At 36.2% G+C, this 18,936-nt stretch overlaps 1 protein-coding gene across 2 annotated transcripts in view; it reads left to right on the forward strand.

Moving 5' to 3' along the window:
- Window positions 1-5,658: 5,658 nt before the first annotated feature.
- The window catches only part of gabra6b (gamma-aminobutyric acid type A receptor subunit alpha6b), a 49,026-nt gene continuing 35,748 nt past the window's right edge, over window positions 5,659-18,936 (forward strand). For both annotated transcript variants that reach the window (XM_038302198.1, XM_038302200.1), the window contains exons 1-7: window positions 5,659-5,874; window positions 6,019-6,137; window positions 6,416-6,483; window positions 8,144-8,364; window positions 10,451-10,533; window positions 12,204-12,347; window positions 12,681-12,833. In XM_038302198.1, the coding sequence (XP_038158126.1) occupies window positions 5,816-5,874; window positions 6,019-6,137; window positions 6,416-6,483; window positions 8,144-8,364; window positions 10,451-10,533; window positions 12,204-12,347; window positions 12,681-12,833 (847 nt within the window). In that variant the 5' untranslated portion in view covers window positions 5,659-5,815. The remainder of the gene's footprint in view (window positions 5,875-6,018; window positions 6,138-6,415; window positions 6,484-8,143; window positions 8,365-10,450; window positions 10,534-12,203; window positions 12,348-12,680; window positions 12,834-18,936) is intronic.

Genomic DNA, 18,936 nt, shown 5'->3' on the forward strand with positions numbered 1-18,936 from the left:
GCAATCCTGACCTGATCAGAGTCCAACTGTGCAGAAACACTACTCTTTGAAAATGCTCCCAGTAGAATATGGTGTCTGTGAAGTGCCTATATCATTACATGTCCTCGGTTTAGCTGCTTCCACTTTCAGTGGAACCCAGAGGTAAGATTTATATAACTTTATTTAACCTTATTTACATTGTTGGAAAAACTTATTGACAAAAATATGATCTAACTGGAATATGTTTAATTATTATTCTTGATATGAATCCAAACTGTTTGTCTATAAAGTTGGATTGAGATGTTAGTTGTTCAAATTATGTGATATACATTGCATTATTTAAACTGAAGCCATATGAAAGAACTAAATTATTAAGAGAAGTAACATGATTCAAGAACTTTCTCGTATTGACTTTTAGTAATAAAATCTAATATTTTATTCTCCTAACAGTTTAAATGATGTACTCTGAACATGTTTGCATATTTATAAATAAATATACAAACATAAAAAAATTATTTTTCACACCTTTTTCTGTGGGCAGATTGTATCTATCAAGCACATTTTATGATGAGCCATGCCATTCCAGTCTGAGGAAAGTTCCTCTGTTATCTAAAAAAGAAAAAATATATATAAATAAATTATGGTATGGTTTCATCTCCATGGAAACAACAGTGTAAAAATTTTCATATGTCAGGTTGTAGGTGGTGGAGCATATCATTGGTAATAAGCACAGATTCTTCAGCAGCACTGCTTTTTGTGTAAAGCACTCTTTATGTGAGACTGAGAAGACTGAGTATTAAAGTTGTCAAAAAACTAAGATTGTAACATTCCTATGCAATTATTCAAACGCTGAATTGTCTAATGCAGTTTAAGTTACAAAGAAAAAAAAATAGGTCACCAAACAGACCCCATGAAAAAGTATTTTTTGTTTGTTTGTTTTATATTATATTTTACTTGGTGGTTCCCTAAACACTAGATTGTTCCTAACCTTACAGTGATGCTAAAGCTGGTTTCAAGTAATTTCAGTGGCTGTGATCAGATAATGTGTTTCTTTTTTTTAATCTTGTGATCACATTTGCTTCTTAATAGTCCTGAAACTTGCTCAAATTCAAATTGCACCACGCATGCTGAGTTTCTTCTACTCTAAGTGGTTACCATAGATACCACATGGTGAGGCTCATAAAATACAGTGGGTCCATCTCATGTGGGAGAAATCATGTATTTATAGAAGCATTGTGGTGTGGCCAGAACTGAGTTTAGACAATGCTTTTCTTTGTTGTATTTACGAGGATTAGGTATTTTAAAAATGTATAACTTAAGTGCAACTTTGAGTGCTGCTTGTATATTTACTATACAGTAATTAAAATTAATGTGACTTTAGAGCAGTGGAAAAAAAATAAAGATTTCACCTAGCCCGTGCTTATCTTTTAATTTTTCTCTCCTTTTTAACTAAAATAAACACTCATTTCCCTGCAATTCTAGTCTATTACCTTGAAGAGGTTGGCTAGTTTTTGAAACTTTCATGCATTCATTTGAAAACTGTGAGAATCATCCACAGAAGGCATATCATGACTTATTTAATTAAAACCGTTTTTGTTGAGTAATGAACTCATTAACAAACTCCTGCTGTTGAGTTTTTTTTTTTATCTTCTTCAAAACCCAGTGGATTTTGAAGTATGTGTCCTTATCTTCCCAGTAATTGTACTTCTTAAGATGACATAATTGAATTGCTTTCCCCACCCCTGGCATATGAAGTGCATTGTTCTCATGGAATGGGGTATAGATAAATCCAGTCTGTAACACTCACTGGGCTTTTTTCATCTCAATTCATAGCTCCAGTTTAACAAACAGTGAAGGCATTTTACATTTTATAGAAATGTTGCTGTTTGAGGTAATGACCTCCAATTTTTATCTTTACTCTTTTCACTTAGTCTTTAAAAACCTAATGTCCATACACAAAAATGTATAGACTGGACCAAATAGAAGTAAGAGTGAAATATCAAGAATGTGTTCGCTGTAGCTGGATAATCAATAAAACTGGAGCTTACTGTTACTCTTACTAGCTTTCAGGTCTAGGCCTAATGTCTTACAATCTGCACTTACACAGCTTCCAATAGAGCCAGTCAAAACATTACTTCTCCACTCCTTGTACCACTTACTGTGGATGTTTGACGCCTGACAGAACATGCTCTTGGATGGAGTGTCCAGATAGCCTTTATCCCGGTCAGGAAGGCTGGTATTGGATTCTTGTTGTTATATGTACTTTAGATTACCACAGAGGAAGCACTTACTAGTCTTTGCATTATGCTATTACTCAGCAACTTCACGAAGAAGTCAAGAAAACAATAAAACAGATCATGATGCTTTCCCCAATATGTCCCAGTGAGGAGAGAATGTGCAGCATTAGGGTTGAACCACATATTATATTATACATTTAGCCCAAAATATTAATTTTCAGTCTCAAATGAAAAGAGAATTTAATTCTGAATGCCTGCTCAGTCCCCTGAATGGCCTTTGGCTAACTTTAAACTGACTTATATATAGCTATCATTCAACAATTGATCTTCAGGGGAAACCTTTTAATAAAGCTTTGCTGTACAAGTTCAAGACTGATAATAGATACATTTAACAGATCATTAGATGTTTGGATATTGGATATTTTTATAGATTTATCCTTGGCTTTTGGGAAGTGTTTCTTGGTCTTGAGCATGTTTTATTTTTCAATCTCCTCCTAAAAATAGGCCAATTTAAAACAGCTGTTATCATACTGAGACTAAATTACACCTTGGTGGACTCTGTTTGCTATATAACCTCTAAATTTATTTGGTTGTAGTGGATTTTTATTTGAAGTGCCAGATCAAAAGAGGCAAAATTTATAATTATTACACATTTCTGATCGTAATTTGTGACCAAATATTAAAAGTAATGTGTCTCTTTCCTTCCACATAACTTAAATGTCCTTCCACATAACTTAAACCCTGAATGCCCTGCAAAGCCTGCTATAAAACCCCCACACTCACTATGTTTTTCTGGCGAGCCAAAGACCATTTGGAGTTAAAGAACTATGTTAAAAGAAACCCTTTGCTTTGAAACAAAATGTTCTCTGTACATACATGCAAATCTAGGCACATCAAATGAGTGAGAAAAAGTGGAGGAAATACATGATGATAACTGTCAGGTTTACCTGGCTGTAAAATTATTCAAATGCACTGGAGCACAGTCGAATGTATAACAGCAGAGCTCTGAAAAGTCCTCCACTACACCACAGACTTTTAGGTATTTGTGGGAATGTTTGTAATGGTTACGGTAAGGGTCTGGGTTGGGCCATAGAAATGAATGAGAAATAAATGTAAGTCAATGGAAAGTTCCCACAAGGATAGTGTGACACATCACATTTGTCTGTGTATGTGCATGGGTGTTTCTTTCTGTGTCTTACAGGTGAAGTTGGTGTGGTAAATCTTTTTGAGACATCTAAAAGATTTTTCTTTGTGCAATGGTCAGATGTAACACAACTATTGGCGTGCAGTGCTGTAAATTAACTTTACATAGAAAAGTAGTGCAAAGGCACTCTCTTTCTACCTCTCATTTAGCCCAGTAAATTCTATTTAATTCCAAAGCAAACTTTTGTTGGAAATTAGTAAATTACTTTAACATTTTAATAAGCCTATCATCGCTTTCATTGTGGGTGTTTGTATTTTAACATTAAGCCATCGCAATGGGAGAGAATCACAGCAACAACAACAACATACCTATCATTAAGAAATAGGGCTTTTTTTTTGTGTGTGTGTGTGTGTCTTTATACTACATGTCATAAACAGGACCCCAAGATACTTCAAATCCTCCACTTGAGGCAGGAATTCTCCTCTGATCTGAAGGGGTAGGCCAACTTTTACCAGTCGAGAACAATGGCCTTGGACTTGAGGAGCTGCTTCACACTTAGCTGCAAACTTCTCCACCATATTCTGTAGGTCTTGGCAGAAGGTAGCCAAAACTAACACAGTGTCGGCAAAAAGCAGGAACAAAATCTACTGGTTCTAAAACAAGACCTCCAAGCCCATTGCTGTGCATTGAAATCCCGTCCATAAAGGTTATAAAGAGGAGCAGTGACAGAGGGCAGCCCTGGTGTAATCTAATATACACTCAACAGAGTTATCTGAGTCAATCTGCTTTTATTTTTAATATAATTCAAGTTATATATTGAAATTATTATATAACTTGTGTTTTAAGGATAAAATAGGTAGAGTTTAGGGATTACATTGTGAAACCAGTCTTCACATTTTCAGTATGCCAGAGTAAAATCCTATATTTTTCTCCTACATATGAATTATTGATAGTATGACTATGATACCGCTTATAATGAAAAAGTAATGCATTGCTAAAAAAACAGAATGTATTCTAGGTCATTGATCACTCAAGAAATAAAACTACTGAAGCTTGCTGATATACTGAGAGGATTTGATGCTTCCCCTTTTCTATGTTTTAAGAAATCTGCAGCTTTCTCTTCTGGGTTAAAATGTTGCTTACTAAAGTTGTTGTGATTAATTTGCGTTCATATTATTTGAAATGAAGCACTGCATATCACTCCAACACATAACTTCCTATGTAGTTAAACCTTTACAAATATTTGGTTAACATTTTCAATTCATTTTAAAACTCATAATAAGATATTACACGTGCAAATTAGCTGAACAATATGCTGTGAAAATTAGAATCAAGTGCAGCCGATTTCAAGGCTGCTGATGATTGGGATACCTAAACCTTTTTCAATTAAAGTCACAACACTTGACAGCAATACATGTAATATACTAGTCATGTAAAAACAATTTAAATTTTCTGAAATTTAAACAGCATCAGAATATAGAATAAAGGTGATCTAAGCAAATTTGAATTTGGCATAGTTTTTGGTGCCAGCTGATCTGGTCTTGTTATTTAAAGAAAAAGAACAATCTGCAGTGTTTTTAACACACAACCACTCACCCCACTGGCTGTAGTTGCCAATAATAGTTCCAGAGCACACCAATCGCATTGATTTAAGGCCACATACAGTTACAATCTGGCTCTGGTACTTGAAGTGACAACAGCAATAATTGCTGAAAACCACCTGTCATAGGAAACCAAAGAACACAGTGACATTAATTCAGCTGTGTTTTTGCAAAACATGCAAAAATCTACTTTGTGGTAATTGCTATATTTAGCTGGGTGTGATGTCCCATTAATCTTGTTCTATGGAGTTTCATAGTGCACTACAGGTACCTACCACCCACTCCACTCAACCCCAGTGTGAATCATACTATTTTTATTTTATTTTTTATTTTGTGTCTATGTCATATACATTGAATACATAGGAGACTAAGAGGGAGCAATAGCAGCTTGAGAAATTATATTGCTATGCAAAAGCTCTATTGATATGCTGGTGAAATTGTTGTTACTGTATACATATACAGTAAGCACTCCTCCACACTTCATCCCATCTCTCTGTTCTTCCCATGCGCTCTATTATGTCCAACCTTCTTAGTTTAAACATTTTACTTACCATTATTAACTATAACCTCACATACTCCCAGATCTTCTTATGTCCAAACCTTAAACATCGGTTTCCATCATAAAGAGAGAAGCGCGTTAACATTAGACACCCCTCCTCACTACCCCCCCTCCTCTTCACTCTGTTGAAAACTCTTTCGGCTTTTCCAGCTGAGCAGTTCAGGATGAGGCGGGCGCAACCGCACTAGAGGGAAAGTCAAGTCGTGCTGGACTGGCGTGATCTTGTCGCACTTATTTCAAATAAAAGAAAAAGGACCAAAACCAGTAAACAACCATGCTTTTAAAATAATGCATCATGTCGATCGGGTCTTTGCGAGGCATGGCTTTCATTTGGACGAGCTTATTTCTGTTTTGGTAAGTGTGACAACTCTTTCTTTGCGTTTTTGGCTGACTTCTTTACGCACGGGAACGCAATCATTCAGTGCATAGAGAAACTCTCCAGTGTTGGAATGATTTGATAGCTAATTGAATTATCTGTTTCAATCCATCTACTTTCAGCGCGAGAAGTGTTTGTGAGACTCAGCACAGCGATACCAGTATCTATTTGGATAATATCACGCGTATATTGGATAGATTACTGGATGGTTATGACAACAGGCTGCGACCTGGATTTGGAGGTACATACATTTATCTTGTTGACTTCCATGTAATCTCATTTTAGTAAATAGTTTAGATTTTTTTTTCTTAGATGATAAAGTTTTAATCCAGCGCATGTGTGCCCAATTTTCTGCTTAGTGCTGAGATTCCAGCAGTATATTTATGCGCAATGTTTCAAATTTCTGTTAATCCTATTTATATAGATTAATAAAAGGGTTTGATTGTGAACTTTTTAGATTTTAAAGAACATGAACAAATATCATCAAAGTCAGAACAAAACCTTGTACTTCTGCTCTAGGTCCTGTCACAGAGGTCAAAACTGACATATTTGTCACCAGCTTTGGACCTGTTTCAGATGTAGAGATGGTATGTAAACCTTAAGAAATACTACTTTTGACTTTCATTTATTCCAAAGATTAAAACAACTGTTTGTAAAATAAAATAAAAAAGATATATAGTTAGTTTTTCTTGTATACCAAAGCATATATGTTCTAACTTATGGCTCTCAGCTTTCATTATTCAGGCATTTGGGCAGGATGTCATTAGTACAGCTTAGGACTTTAATCTGGTTGACAATCCCCCCCAACTCACCCTCATCTCCCCCCAGAGAGAGAAAGAGAGATAGAGATGTAGCTGATGTTGGGACATGATAGGCTGGCAACTCCTGCCATGGGATAGGCTGACTGATGTATGGCTTTTGTGCTCTACTCTCTAGCTTTAGATATTAGTTAACAGCATCTAAAGCCTTTTATATGCTAGAGGCATATGTGTTGTGAAAGCATGTCAGCAGCTCTTAAAAGCTGAGCAAGACCCTTCTTTTGACGATGTGTCACGACAGACTCTTTCCAGACTTTTACTTTGACATTGGTAAAACTATTTCTATTCATTTTAAGATTGCTTTTTTCCACCAAAGGTTAACTTTTTTGGCCACTTTATTGGATAGACCTCTTTAAAAAAATGTAAACACAATTAGCAAAGGAGATAATCAGATAACAGTAATTTAACACAGGATGTTTTTTGGGGCCCACCATGTGGGTTGGAGTATTTCAGAAAAGCTTACCTGCCAGAACTTTCAAGCACAGCCATCCTGTTTAGAGAATGTGCAGTACGCGCTGTCTAATTGGCAAAATACTTTTTGTCATTTTAGAAGTATAAATATAATGTGCAATCTGGGTCTAGATGATGGAAGGAGAAATAAATACTCATGTCAAACTTTGAAGCACATGGCTTACAAAAGCGGCAAACCACATGACCTTTAACTGCTATCATGTAAAAGCAGGAAAATTATGCCAAAATTTGAACAGGCTGATAAAAAATGTCTGAGTCCTGGTTTAATTTGTGACATTTAGCTAGTTTGGATTGGAACAAACCCCATGAAAACATGAATGCTACAGGATTTGTGTCAATGGTTCACATTGTTGTTGGTGGTGGGGGATAAGGAATTAAACTGGCTATGCACATCTCTTCAGTGTACCTAACTTTTACAGTAAATGCTATGAAACTAGGCCAAATAATTTAAAATAACCCAACTAGTTGTTTTTTTTTTTAAATGACAGTGTTCACTGTCCTCATATGGCTTCCACAGTCACCAGGTTTGATATGACACAGTTCCCTTGGAATATTGTGGACTGAGATATTCACATCATAAATGCACAGTTGACAGACATGCAGCCTTGCATGATCAAGTCATATGAGACATACCAAAATCTAGATGAACGATTTAAAAATCATGTTAAATCAATGCTATGGCTAATTTGGTCATTCTAAAGAGAAAGGGGGCCACCTCTTGAAGAAAAAACAAAACAAAAAAATTAATGTGAGTAGGAAAATAAATTATTATACTGCTAGTACTGTATAGTATTGAGATGGCTTCATCAAAGTATGGCTCACAAGCCCATCTGTCATTCTCTCTGGGGTAGCAAATAATAATGACTCAAAATAGTTGACTGTGGAAGCAGAATTAGAAACATGCATGGTTTCAATGTCTGTAAAAGCTGCTATAACATGCATTTGAACCCCTTTCCAGGAGTACACCATGGATGTGTTCTTTCGTCAGACATGGATTGATGAACGGCTAAAATTTGAAGGCCCGATTGAGATCCTGCGGCTAAACAACCTTATGGTCAGCAAAATCTGGACTCCTGACACATTTTTCCGGAATGGCAAGAGGTCAATCTCTCACAACATGACCACTCCGAACAAGCTGTTCCGCATCATGCAAAACGGAACTATCCTCTACACCATGAGGTAACAGTTCTGGACAGCAATAATAATAACCAGCCAAAGCCAGATCAGAGCATAAACCTGGAAAGCTATTCTACTAAATAGGCTTCCAAGAATATGCACAAACATTAAAAAGGACTATAGAGTGCCAAAAAAAGAGAAATGTGCCATCTGATACTCAAAACAGTCCTTGAAAGCAATTCAAACAAACATGACTTCGAAGCTTTGTTCCAAAGTAAATTTCCAGCATGAAAAAACTAGACTCAGTGACAGTAAAATATATATAAAAAAAAAAAAACAACAAAAAAACAAAAAAGCAGATTTAAAAAATAACCAGATTATCTGGGTGGCTCAACTTGACTTTTAAAGGTTAAGATAAAATGTATAAGCTTTAAATAATCCGTTCAATAAACCACAAGAGCCGTTCAAAGCCACATAAAGTCAGATTACATAGATGTTTTCGTGGTACAGCTCATTAAAAAGAGAAATGTAATAAATTCCACAGTTTGTTACTTTTACCAATGTAATAAGTTCTCTAAATGTCCTGTTTTATTGTCTGAAATCAATTTGTATTTAAAATATATATACATTTGTCTGGAAATAAACCCTGGTTCATGTACCCAGCTCATTAAAATGTTATGCATCAGAAACAGCATTAAAATAGTTATAATATAGTTCAATTCTTTTTTTGTTTTAGCAAAGTATTTTGCAGAATATAAACTTTACTGAAGCATGCAAACCTATAGTGAAAACATGTATCAGCAAGAGATGAATTGTTAAATCAATTGGTTTCTTTTTCTTTGATCATTTTCTTAGGCTTAAGATATTTCCTTAATATTTTGACCTACTTACAGTAGAATCAGCTCAGGCTTCTTTCTGTTGTGCAGTGGATAAGCTAGAGCAATGTTATCAAACAATTGCATTATTAAATGAGCTGTTCAGCAATCATGTGTTTCAAAGATTATATTAATTATACTAAATTCTATTCTCTCTTTGGTCCATGTTAAACACCGTTTTAATCTGTATCCCTCTGTCAAATGCATCTGATTAAACTGAGAGTTTTATTTCCAGAGACAACTTATTTTCCACTGCGAATTGTAAATATTTCTACGCAGGTTTTAGGTTTTCAGTTTTTCCTTGATAGATTTTAAACAGCAAAAATGCTGACCTTTCCAAACAAATGCCAAAATCCCTCAGTTTATGGTGTTTGCAGGCAAAGTGCACAGATTTCTGTGGCAATAGTGATGAAAAGCTTTTTGTTGTGTCAGCTTAAGATGTTGGTATTTTGGTATTTTTCCATAAGCCAATCCAAATGAGATTTTAACATTGTTCAATAGAAAATAGGAATCCTTATTGTTGTTGTTTTTTTCACAAGCAGAGAAGTAAAAATCAGAAATCTAATCATTAATGATGTGAATCATTCAATTCAATTGTTGACTAATTCAAATACTTTATGTTTTAAATGGGATATCATCTAAGATACTCTACTATACAGTCTGTTTGTTGAATATATATAAGTGTTTATGTTCTTAAATAGCAGTTTATCCAATGCTTTCCAGGGGCCATGAATCTAACACTTTGAAGAGTATGGAGAGGCTGTTAACTGTATTAAAATGTACTGTTCACATTCAAAAACTAAAAAGGGAAAACATTTCCCTTTGTTAGTTAATTAGTGGGATCTCATGAAAATATAAAATGTCCTTTAAACAATTATTAGATCACTAAAAATGTCATGTGTCACATGCTCAATAGTGCTGGTACTTACAGTAAATTAAGTTGATGAGGCTTTCTCACTGCTAACGTTGCCATATAAGGCCATGCTACCCTCACTCCTGTCATAACTAGGGCTTAATAAGAAATCATTTTTTTCCCCATGGACCATGTCATGGGAATAAAGTAAATAACTGTGATTGGATATATTCATTTTTGATGATAAAACGTATCTATATATTTCAAAGTATCATTCAAAGATGCAGAGCTTTTTTTATTATTATTCCCCCATAACAAAATTTAGAATAACAGCATACTGCAAAATCTATTTTAAAGCAGCACCCGTTGCTCACTGTCAGCTCAAATGTAAAATTGAGTTCAGCTTTCTTTATTCTAACAGATTAACTATAAATGCAGAATGCCCCATGCGTCTCATGAACTTCCCGATGGATGGCCATGCTTGCCCACTCAAATTTGGGAGCTGTGAGTATTGCTTTCTTGTTGAGTCTCTGTTGTTCGACAGATGGTGTCACTCTCGAATAATCACACTGTCACAAAGTAACTGACCATCTGACAAGATTCCTTCTAAGACTGCAGTTTGAAATCTCACATGTGGGAACTCTATTAAATATGCTTTTAATTCAACAGACTGTTTGTTTATTTTGAACTCCTTTTATTTTTTATGGAACACAACAAGCTATTGCATGATTGTAAAAAATAAATGAAATATTTAGATTTTTTTTTTAATAACTTAATATAAACGTGGAAATGTTGGCATATACTTTAATTTAATATCACCAACTCTAGACATTGCAAACGCAGCTTGTGTTACAACTAGATATTTCTCTGGAGTTAGGGTGTTTTTTGTTTTTGTCAGAGATTCTCTATTGGAGTCAAATGTGGATTTGGATTAAGCATTCACAGCTTTCACAATTTTGTTTTGATCTAAATTATGACTAAGTGTTGACTCTTTGTTTAGGACACTTACTAGAAGTTTACTGCAGCCTTTAAAAGGTTTTCCTCTAAGGTTCCCCTGTAATTCAAACCATCCATCTAACCATCAACAATTACTATTTTTTCTGCTTAAACAAATCCTTGGCAAAGCATAATGCTTCTACTATTAGGACTTTTGGTTTTTTGCTAATGTCCACATGTAAGCTGTAAGATTCAGTTTTGGTCAGAACAAATACTTCAATGTATTTGCTGTGTCCAATATGTAGCTACTTGCAAACTGGAAAGAAAAAGTCTAAAGAATACCTTTAGTTGTGGTTTTACTTAAATGTCCCTTCTATAGCACTCACCTACCTGGTGTGTTTATTGGTATCTATGAAGCTGTGTGTTACTATACTCCCATTAAACATCTAAAGTCTTCACAAAACTTCTATTTTTATACTGAGATCCAATTAGACAAGAGTGAACTATTTGCAAGTATGGAGAATATGAAGGCAGTTGGTTTTACTGGATTTTATTTAGGGACAAAGAGCGAAGATAGTTTAATTCAGTTTGGGTTATTCTCAGGCTATTATATTTAAAATGTAAATTCCTTTCACTGTAATTATGCTTTGTGTTGGTATACCACATAATAAGCTAACATAATGCTTTGGAGTGTGGGGTTGTAACTTGACAAACTAAAGAAAAATACATGGAATAAGCTATGTATATATTTCAAAGTTTCATTGATGGTGTTTATAGTGTAAGTTTTGAATGTTCTACTTTTGTTTTAAATTAGTGTTGCACCGATACCAAAACCAGTATCGGACGGGGTCCCGATACTGCCCTAAAATGGTGGTATCGGTATCAGCGAGTACCAACAAATAAGGCACCGATACCATTTTGAGAGCCATAAGTTTATTCAACTATTGTCACCCACTCCTGGTAGGCAATAAAAAGTTCTACTGGTTTCACTTTGTATTAGATTTTTTGCTGCTTCACAAAGGTAGGCAGCAGCTTGACAAAGCCATGATGGCAATTATCGGTATCGGCCGATACTGCACAGCCAGGTATCGGGTATCGGTATCGGGGCCAAAAAATTTCATCGGCGCAACACTATTTTAAATCATAAGAATATATCTTATTATTTCTTCCATAAATTGTATTTCTTTATATCTGAAGAATTTGAATTTTCATAAAGATCTCATGTATTTCCTTTACAGATGCTTACCCCATGAGTGAGATTGTGTACACATGGAAGAAAGGACCTCTGTCTTCTGTTGAAGTTCCACAGGAATCATCTAGCTTGTTGCAATATGACCTTATTGGTCAGACAGTATCAAGCGAAAGGCTGATATCTAACACAGGTCATTAGATTTTTCTTCTTAACTCATAAACTGATTATACTGATTGGATCAGAAAGCTTTCACACTTTTGCTTGACCCATTTATTGTTTTACAGTGTGTAAAAAGAGCCTTCATAAGTATGAGAATTATATTACTTCCAAAAAGCATACATGTTATTATAAGAAAACAGTAAAATTAACCATATAAATTCTGCATTTTTGAGAGATGGACAGGTGAAATATCTCTTATGCATTTTTTGTTTCAGAAATAAATCACAATAAAAACCCTATGAAATGTATTGTGACAGGTTTTATCTGATTCATCTGATTTTAATTCCTCTCTGTACTCCTATAGGTGAATATGTCATAATGACTGTCCACTTCCATCTTCAAAGGAAAATGGGTTTCTTCCTGATTCAGACCTACATTCCCTGCATAATGACTGTCATTCTGGCGCAAGTTTCCTTCTGGATCAATAAGGAATCTGTTCCAGCTAGGACCGTGTTCGGTAATTTATCTTTAAATTCATTTTTTGTAATTAATTCATGTGTTTTCACAAATTTTTTTTTAATAATGCAGAAAGACTAGAATAAAATAAAGATAATGAATGTTCTCCTTCTGAAAGTTAATAAAAAATACAAAACCATTATTATTTTCTTTGTCAAATGATCTTTAAAAAAAAAAAGGAGGGTAGTCCCTTTTAACATGTTTTCTCTATTCTAATTAATAATTATGTTCAAATTCTAATCAATTGTAGCGTTTTAAGTGTCAATCATCAAAATGTATTTTTGTCAAAACAAAGCTTTTGTTTATTTTTGTAATTTAAGTTTGGTAAATTTATCTTAAATGCTCATAATTTCCGAAATATTTTGGATCTAAAGATTAATTGATAATTCCTTAGAGCAGTGCCCTTGCCACAACATGTGAAGGTGTTATGAGGATTGATGTTCTTTTTATGCATTGCATCTTGTTCCAATACACTATAAAATACACTATAACTTTGAATATCACTGTATTAAGGACAACTGCATCTCTTTTGCTGATGTAACTCATGTTGTGTGTTTAGAATATATCAATACCAAGCTTCCTTTCTGAAAATGTGGTGCCTTAAATGTTGTTTACAGTGAACAAAGTACAAAGAAACCCAGTTCAGTGGTAATTTTAAATTGGCTTTTAGATACAATGATACAGTTTTAGATGACTGGGTTGGCATTAGATCCTGAATTTACTTTACAGAATACTTTTTAGTCTTTAAAAACAAAATAGGGTAAAACAGTGTTTTACAACTTTCATGAACAATGAAAATATACCTCCCCATACCTATGATTTTATTCTTCTTATTTACCTGAATGCATTTACCTATCATCACAAATAGATGTGTAATTGGAACAGAATAAATTAACAATTTCCAGATGATTTCTAAATTTGTTAGTCATTCAAAGTTTACCAGCTGCTGTTTCACACTGCCTGCACCCGCTTTTACCTTCAAAACGTGAGAAAAAAGTAATGTTGATGAACATTTTGGCTCTTTGTTCCTTTCTCCTTCATGAAATAGTAATTAAGTTATAATCACTGGCAGGGGAAGTGATTGTTTCTTAGTTGTTGCACCTGTTAGTCTGTGAGGTATTTTTGGCAAGAAAGGGAACCTTTTGTCTTCACAGTGAGTATATTAGGAAATTTGACAGTGTTATATTGGGAAGTCTGTATGACTTAAGCTGCAGTGTAAAGCACTTAGCAAAGTGTTGCTGGAAAACCTAGGGTCTTTCATTGAGTGGCTAAGGACCACAACAAATCACCTGTGTTTAATGAGTAAAATTTAGAAAATGATACTAATGGTGCGGTCACTGCACACGCTTTGAGCAGCAGAAGCAGCGGGTTCATATGCAAAGTAAATCGTTGAGGCCCATCAAGGTGCATGAGAAGGTCCTGCAGCGTGCCTTGAGCAGCAGGAGCAGTGCATCTTAACATATCTGAGCAGCTGAAGCAGTGTCTCATGAGCTTCTGAGCATCTGAGGTGCACGACGAGCTTCACAAGATGCTGGAGTTGGAAAAATTTTACTTTCGCTGCTCAATGCGCCACATCAACCAATCAGAGAAGCAAATCTGGGAGCTGGCACAGAGACAGACACAGTGCTGCTTTTGCATAGCACCATCGTCACTCCCCTGAAACTGTTTATTTGTGTCTAAATAAACTTAAAATGTTGAAACATGATGGTAAAATATGTTTCTCGTAATTATTCTGGTGCCTGCAGTTTGTGTGCATGAAAAACGAAAAACCGTCACAAACAGTTGCAGAAAACCACCTGAAACAGCTGCTGCTGGAGATTTCCAGTGACAGTGCAGCGCCGGTGTACGAGAGTCTGTGTGGCTCCAACAGCAAAATAATATTTTAAGGCAGGATCGTCTTTAAAAGACGCTCTTTAGGAGTGTCTGACCTTAATGTTTGCAAGCATCAAAAATGAAACAGCAGATTTTTTTTTTGCTGCTCAAACTGTGAACGTAGCGTTAAACTAATAGTAATTCCGCATTTACACATACACATCATGTTCTTGGAAAGATCCTGTACAGAAAGGCATCTGGCTTAGGTTTGAACTAAAAACTTCTAACTCTACAAGAAATTTTAGTAGATGAATATTTGGCTTAGATCAAGTGACAATGCCTAATTTTGATGAAGCACAAAAAGTACCTATACTCAATCTGGCACAACTGAGCCAAATTCGACATACTACATGATAGGGAAATTTGTATGATCCTTGGTTTGTATTGAACACGGGCAGAAGCGTTTTGGATCAGCTGCAGCTTTCCGACGGAATTTTTTGGGCAAAACTATGAAGCCACTGTTGCAGTAATCGATCCTACTGAAGATAAATGTATGAATGAGTTTTTTTTTTTTATCCTATTTAAAAATTAGTCCTTAAGGACAGGTGATAAAAGGCTGACTTAGTAACTGCCTTTATGCAACTCTGAAGGTTCAGGTCTGAGTCCATCATGACACCAAGATTTTGTCCTATAATCATGGTTTCTAGCTGTAGTACCTGAAGCTGTGAGATAACTCTGGATCTCTTCATTGGTCTGAAGATTATTACCGTATTTTCACGACTATAAGGCGCACTTAAACGTCTTTTTTTTCCCTCAAAATGTGCGGTGCGCCCTTTGGTGCGGTGCGCCCTATGTGTGTTGTAACTGCAACTTTTGAGACCACCTCATTGAGGAGATGATGAAAGAGTGGCTGAATGTAAGGAGACCAGGTGTTTTTTTTCCACTCATCACCATCGCTGTAAATCTGTAACTCCATGCGTGCCCATCTCACAAATGATGTGAAAAACATGGTGAATCAAATTTACGCTGCTCGCTGTTATTCAACCGCTCGATATCGGTGTGAACCGGACCCAGCAGGTGCAGCTGAAGCAGCGTGTTTACATGCAAGGTCAATGGTTGACGCGCGTATAGGCGCAGCAAAAGGTCCCGCAGCGCGTTTTGAGCAGCAGGCGCTGCGCGTCGGGAGCGTTTAAGCATCTGCCAACGCGCTGCTGCTGCTCGAGATGGAAAAATTTAAGTTTTTCTGCTGGACGCGCCGCATCAACCAATCAGAGAAACTGATCTGGGAGCTGACAGCGAGACAGACACATCGCTCTGATGACACATGATATTAAGGCAAATAAAAAAGGCTGGGTGGACGAGGAGATGATGAAAGCGTGGCTGAGGCAGGTGTATGTGAGGAGACCAGGTGTTTTTTTCCACGCATCACCATCGCTGTTAATCTGTGACTGCGTGCCCATCTCACAGCCGATGTGGAAAAAAAGGTGAATCAAATGAACGCTGTGTTCGCTGTTATCCCGGGAGGTCTGACAAAGGAACTTCAACCGCTCGACATCAGTGTGAACCGGCCGTTCTAAGTAAGGCTGCGAGCGGCGTGGGAGCGATGGATGACAGACGGAGACCACAGTTTAATGAAAAGTGGAAGGCAGCGCCGGGCAAGTTACACCACAGTTTGCGGATGGATTGTTGATGCTTGGACTAACGTGTCTGCTGGCTCTGTTGTTCAAGCTTTCGCAAAAGCTGGCATTATTTCTGAGGAGCCGCCCGGCACGGAAAGTGACTCTGACAGCGTAGAAGGGGAAATTGGCATGTCTGATTTAGCGCAGCTGTTTAATTCAGAAACAGAGGATGATGACTTTGATGGGTTTGATTAATACTTTGTAATAAATACATGAATAAAGCACAATCATACTAAGTTTTGCTCCCGCTCTATTTTTCTACCTGAAAACTTAATTCAACAGCAGCCTCTGGGCCGGGTCTCCTCCGCGTATACAACGGCGGCTGGCAGGTGTTTTTTATCTAAATAATCTAAATCTTGCAGCTATATTTGCTGTGATCAGTGGGTATAAAGTAGTTTTAATATGTTTTTAAGTGAGAAAGGCCACCTGAAAACTTAATAATTGCAGTCAGTTCATCCAGATTATCTATTTCTGTTGGAGGCGCTCAGACCCCCACATACCAGCGGTACACCGACAGTAGAAATCCCTTCAACAACAGCCTCTAGGCCGGGTAGCCTCCGGGTTCACCACGGTGGCCGGCAGGTGTTTTTCATCTAAATAATTTAAACTGCAGGCACCAGGATGCCGGTAATAAAAGCGAACATATTCCGTCGGCAGGTTTCAGGATTTTAAGTTAATTTAGGAGTGATCACAGCGCTGTCATCTGCGATGTGTCTGTCTCACGGCCAGCTCCCAGGTTTGATTAATACTTTGTAATAAATAAATGAATAAAGCACAATCATACTAAGTTTTGCCCCCGCTGTATTTTTAAATACGCAGTAGAGGTATTTAAAGGTAGTAGAGGACATGTACCTGTATATAAAAAACGCGCCCTATAGTCCGGTGCGCCTTATGTGTGTGTTAAATACAGAAATGGCACACATAACTGAGACTGCGCCTTTTAGTACGGTGCGCCTTATGGTCGTGAAAATACGGTACCTCTTTTTTTTTATTATTTAGTTGGACAAAATTATGGCACATCCACATATTGATCTGTTTTAAGAATCTAGCCAAAGCTCTGATGGTTTCAAAGTAACCTGGTTACATTTTGATGTTAAGCTGTGTATCGTCTGCATAGTTATGTTATGTTGTTGTTTGCTATTATCTGAGCTGAGGGGAGCATGTAGGTATTTAATAGGAAGGCCCCCCAGAATGCAGCCTTGAGGACCCCGCATGTGATTTTTCTGACATCTGATTTTTAGTTCACTCCTGACACATAGCAGTGTAAAGGTTTGAAGGAAGTTGGTTGAGGACCCAAATGCAGAGATGAGGAGGCAGAGATGCGTACATGCAGATTTAATCAAATTCCAAAGGCAGCAGAGGCAAAGTTCATAAACAAATACAGAAATCCAAAAAAAAAGGTAAGGCCAGAGAGGAACAACACATGGGGGCCAAAACAATGAAGATAAACCAGTAATGAGGAGCTGCTGGGGTGGTGTATATATGGGGAACAGAACAAAGAATGGGCTAAAGAGCTAATATTGAGCATCTGTGATAGAAGTTACTAAAAGGGAGCTAGGAAAATGAGACAGGCATTAGGGGGGCAGGGAGTAACTCAAAAAAATGCAACACAGCTTTAGTGTCCCAATTTAAGAGTTGAAACACAACTTTTTAAATAATTTTACAAATGAAATGGAGGTTTGAGATGGATCTGTAGTTCTGCTGGATTAATTTGTCCAAGCGTCTCTTTTTCAACAGTGGTGGGTAGTTGCTGTTTTAATGCCTGGGGGAAACGCTCAACATAAGGGATGTGTTTATGATTTCAATCAAATAAGAAGTTTAAACTTATAAAACCTTCTTAATAAAACCTAAGGGTTAAAGATCAAGTGAGCACGAGGAGCTTAGCTGCTGAAGATTTTTTTTTTTTGCTGTTTATTTAGCAGAATTAGAGCATTTAAACAGATTTTATTAAAACAGGTGACAGCCTTGGTACTGGAATTGACTTTCCTTTATAGACTGCTTTTCTAATACCTTGTATTTTCTGTCTACAGAACTTTGCAAAGTCATTGTAGGCCTTTTTAAAAACTTGTTTATCGAGCATGGAGTTAAGAGGGTTTTATAACCTGTCAACTGTGGCAAATAAGGCACAAGCATTTTAAATGTTTTTGTTGATAATCTCAGAGAAGAAAGATTATCTTGCATCTTTTCATTGCAAATTATATATGTGAAGTTTCTCTTTATAGATTTCATAGTGAACTTGTAGTTATATGGCTATATCATCTGCAAGCAAAGCAGATCCAGAGTTGATCATGGAGATAGAGAAAAATGCTTAACATTTTTAATTCTAAAGGTATTTTAAAATCAGTAAGTTATTGTGATTTTTGATTGTGAAACCTTAAAAAGGTGCTAAACTTTAAATGTATTTTACCTGTAGTCTTTACAAATAGGCTTTAGTTGTAATTAGTTGTAATATACCAAACAATACAAGGAACACTGCATGAATTATTACCTACAGTGTAAACTCCTATATTTAGACAGATTTTTTTTTACAAACACTGTGTGTGTCGCTAACAGCTTATTCCGATTATTTCTAACCAATATTGTGATCAAGATTTTATTTCGATTTTCGATTGG

Source organism: Cyprinodon tularosa, unplaced genomic scaffold, assembly GCF_016077235.1.
Source record: "Cyprinodon tularosa strain WSP-4 unplaced genomic scaffold, ASM1607723v1 ctg484, whole genome shotgun sequence".
Taxonomy (NCBI): domain Eukaryota; kingdom Metazoa; phylum Chordata; class Actinopteri; order Cyprinodontiformes; family Cyprinodontidae; genus Cyprinodon; species Cyprinodon tularosa.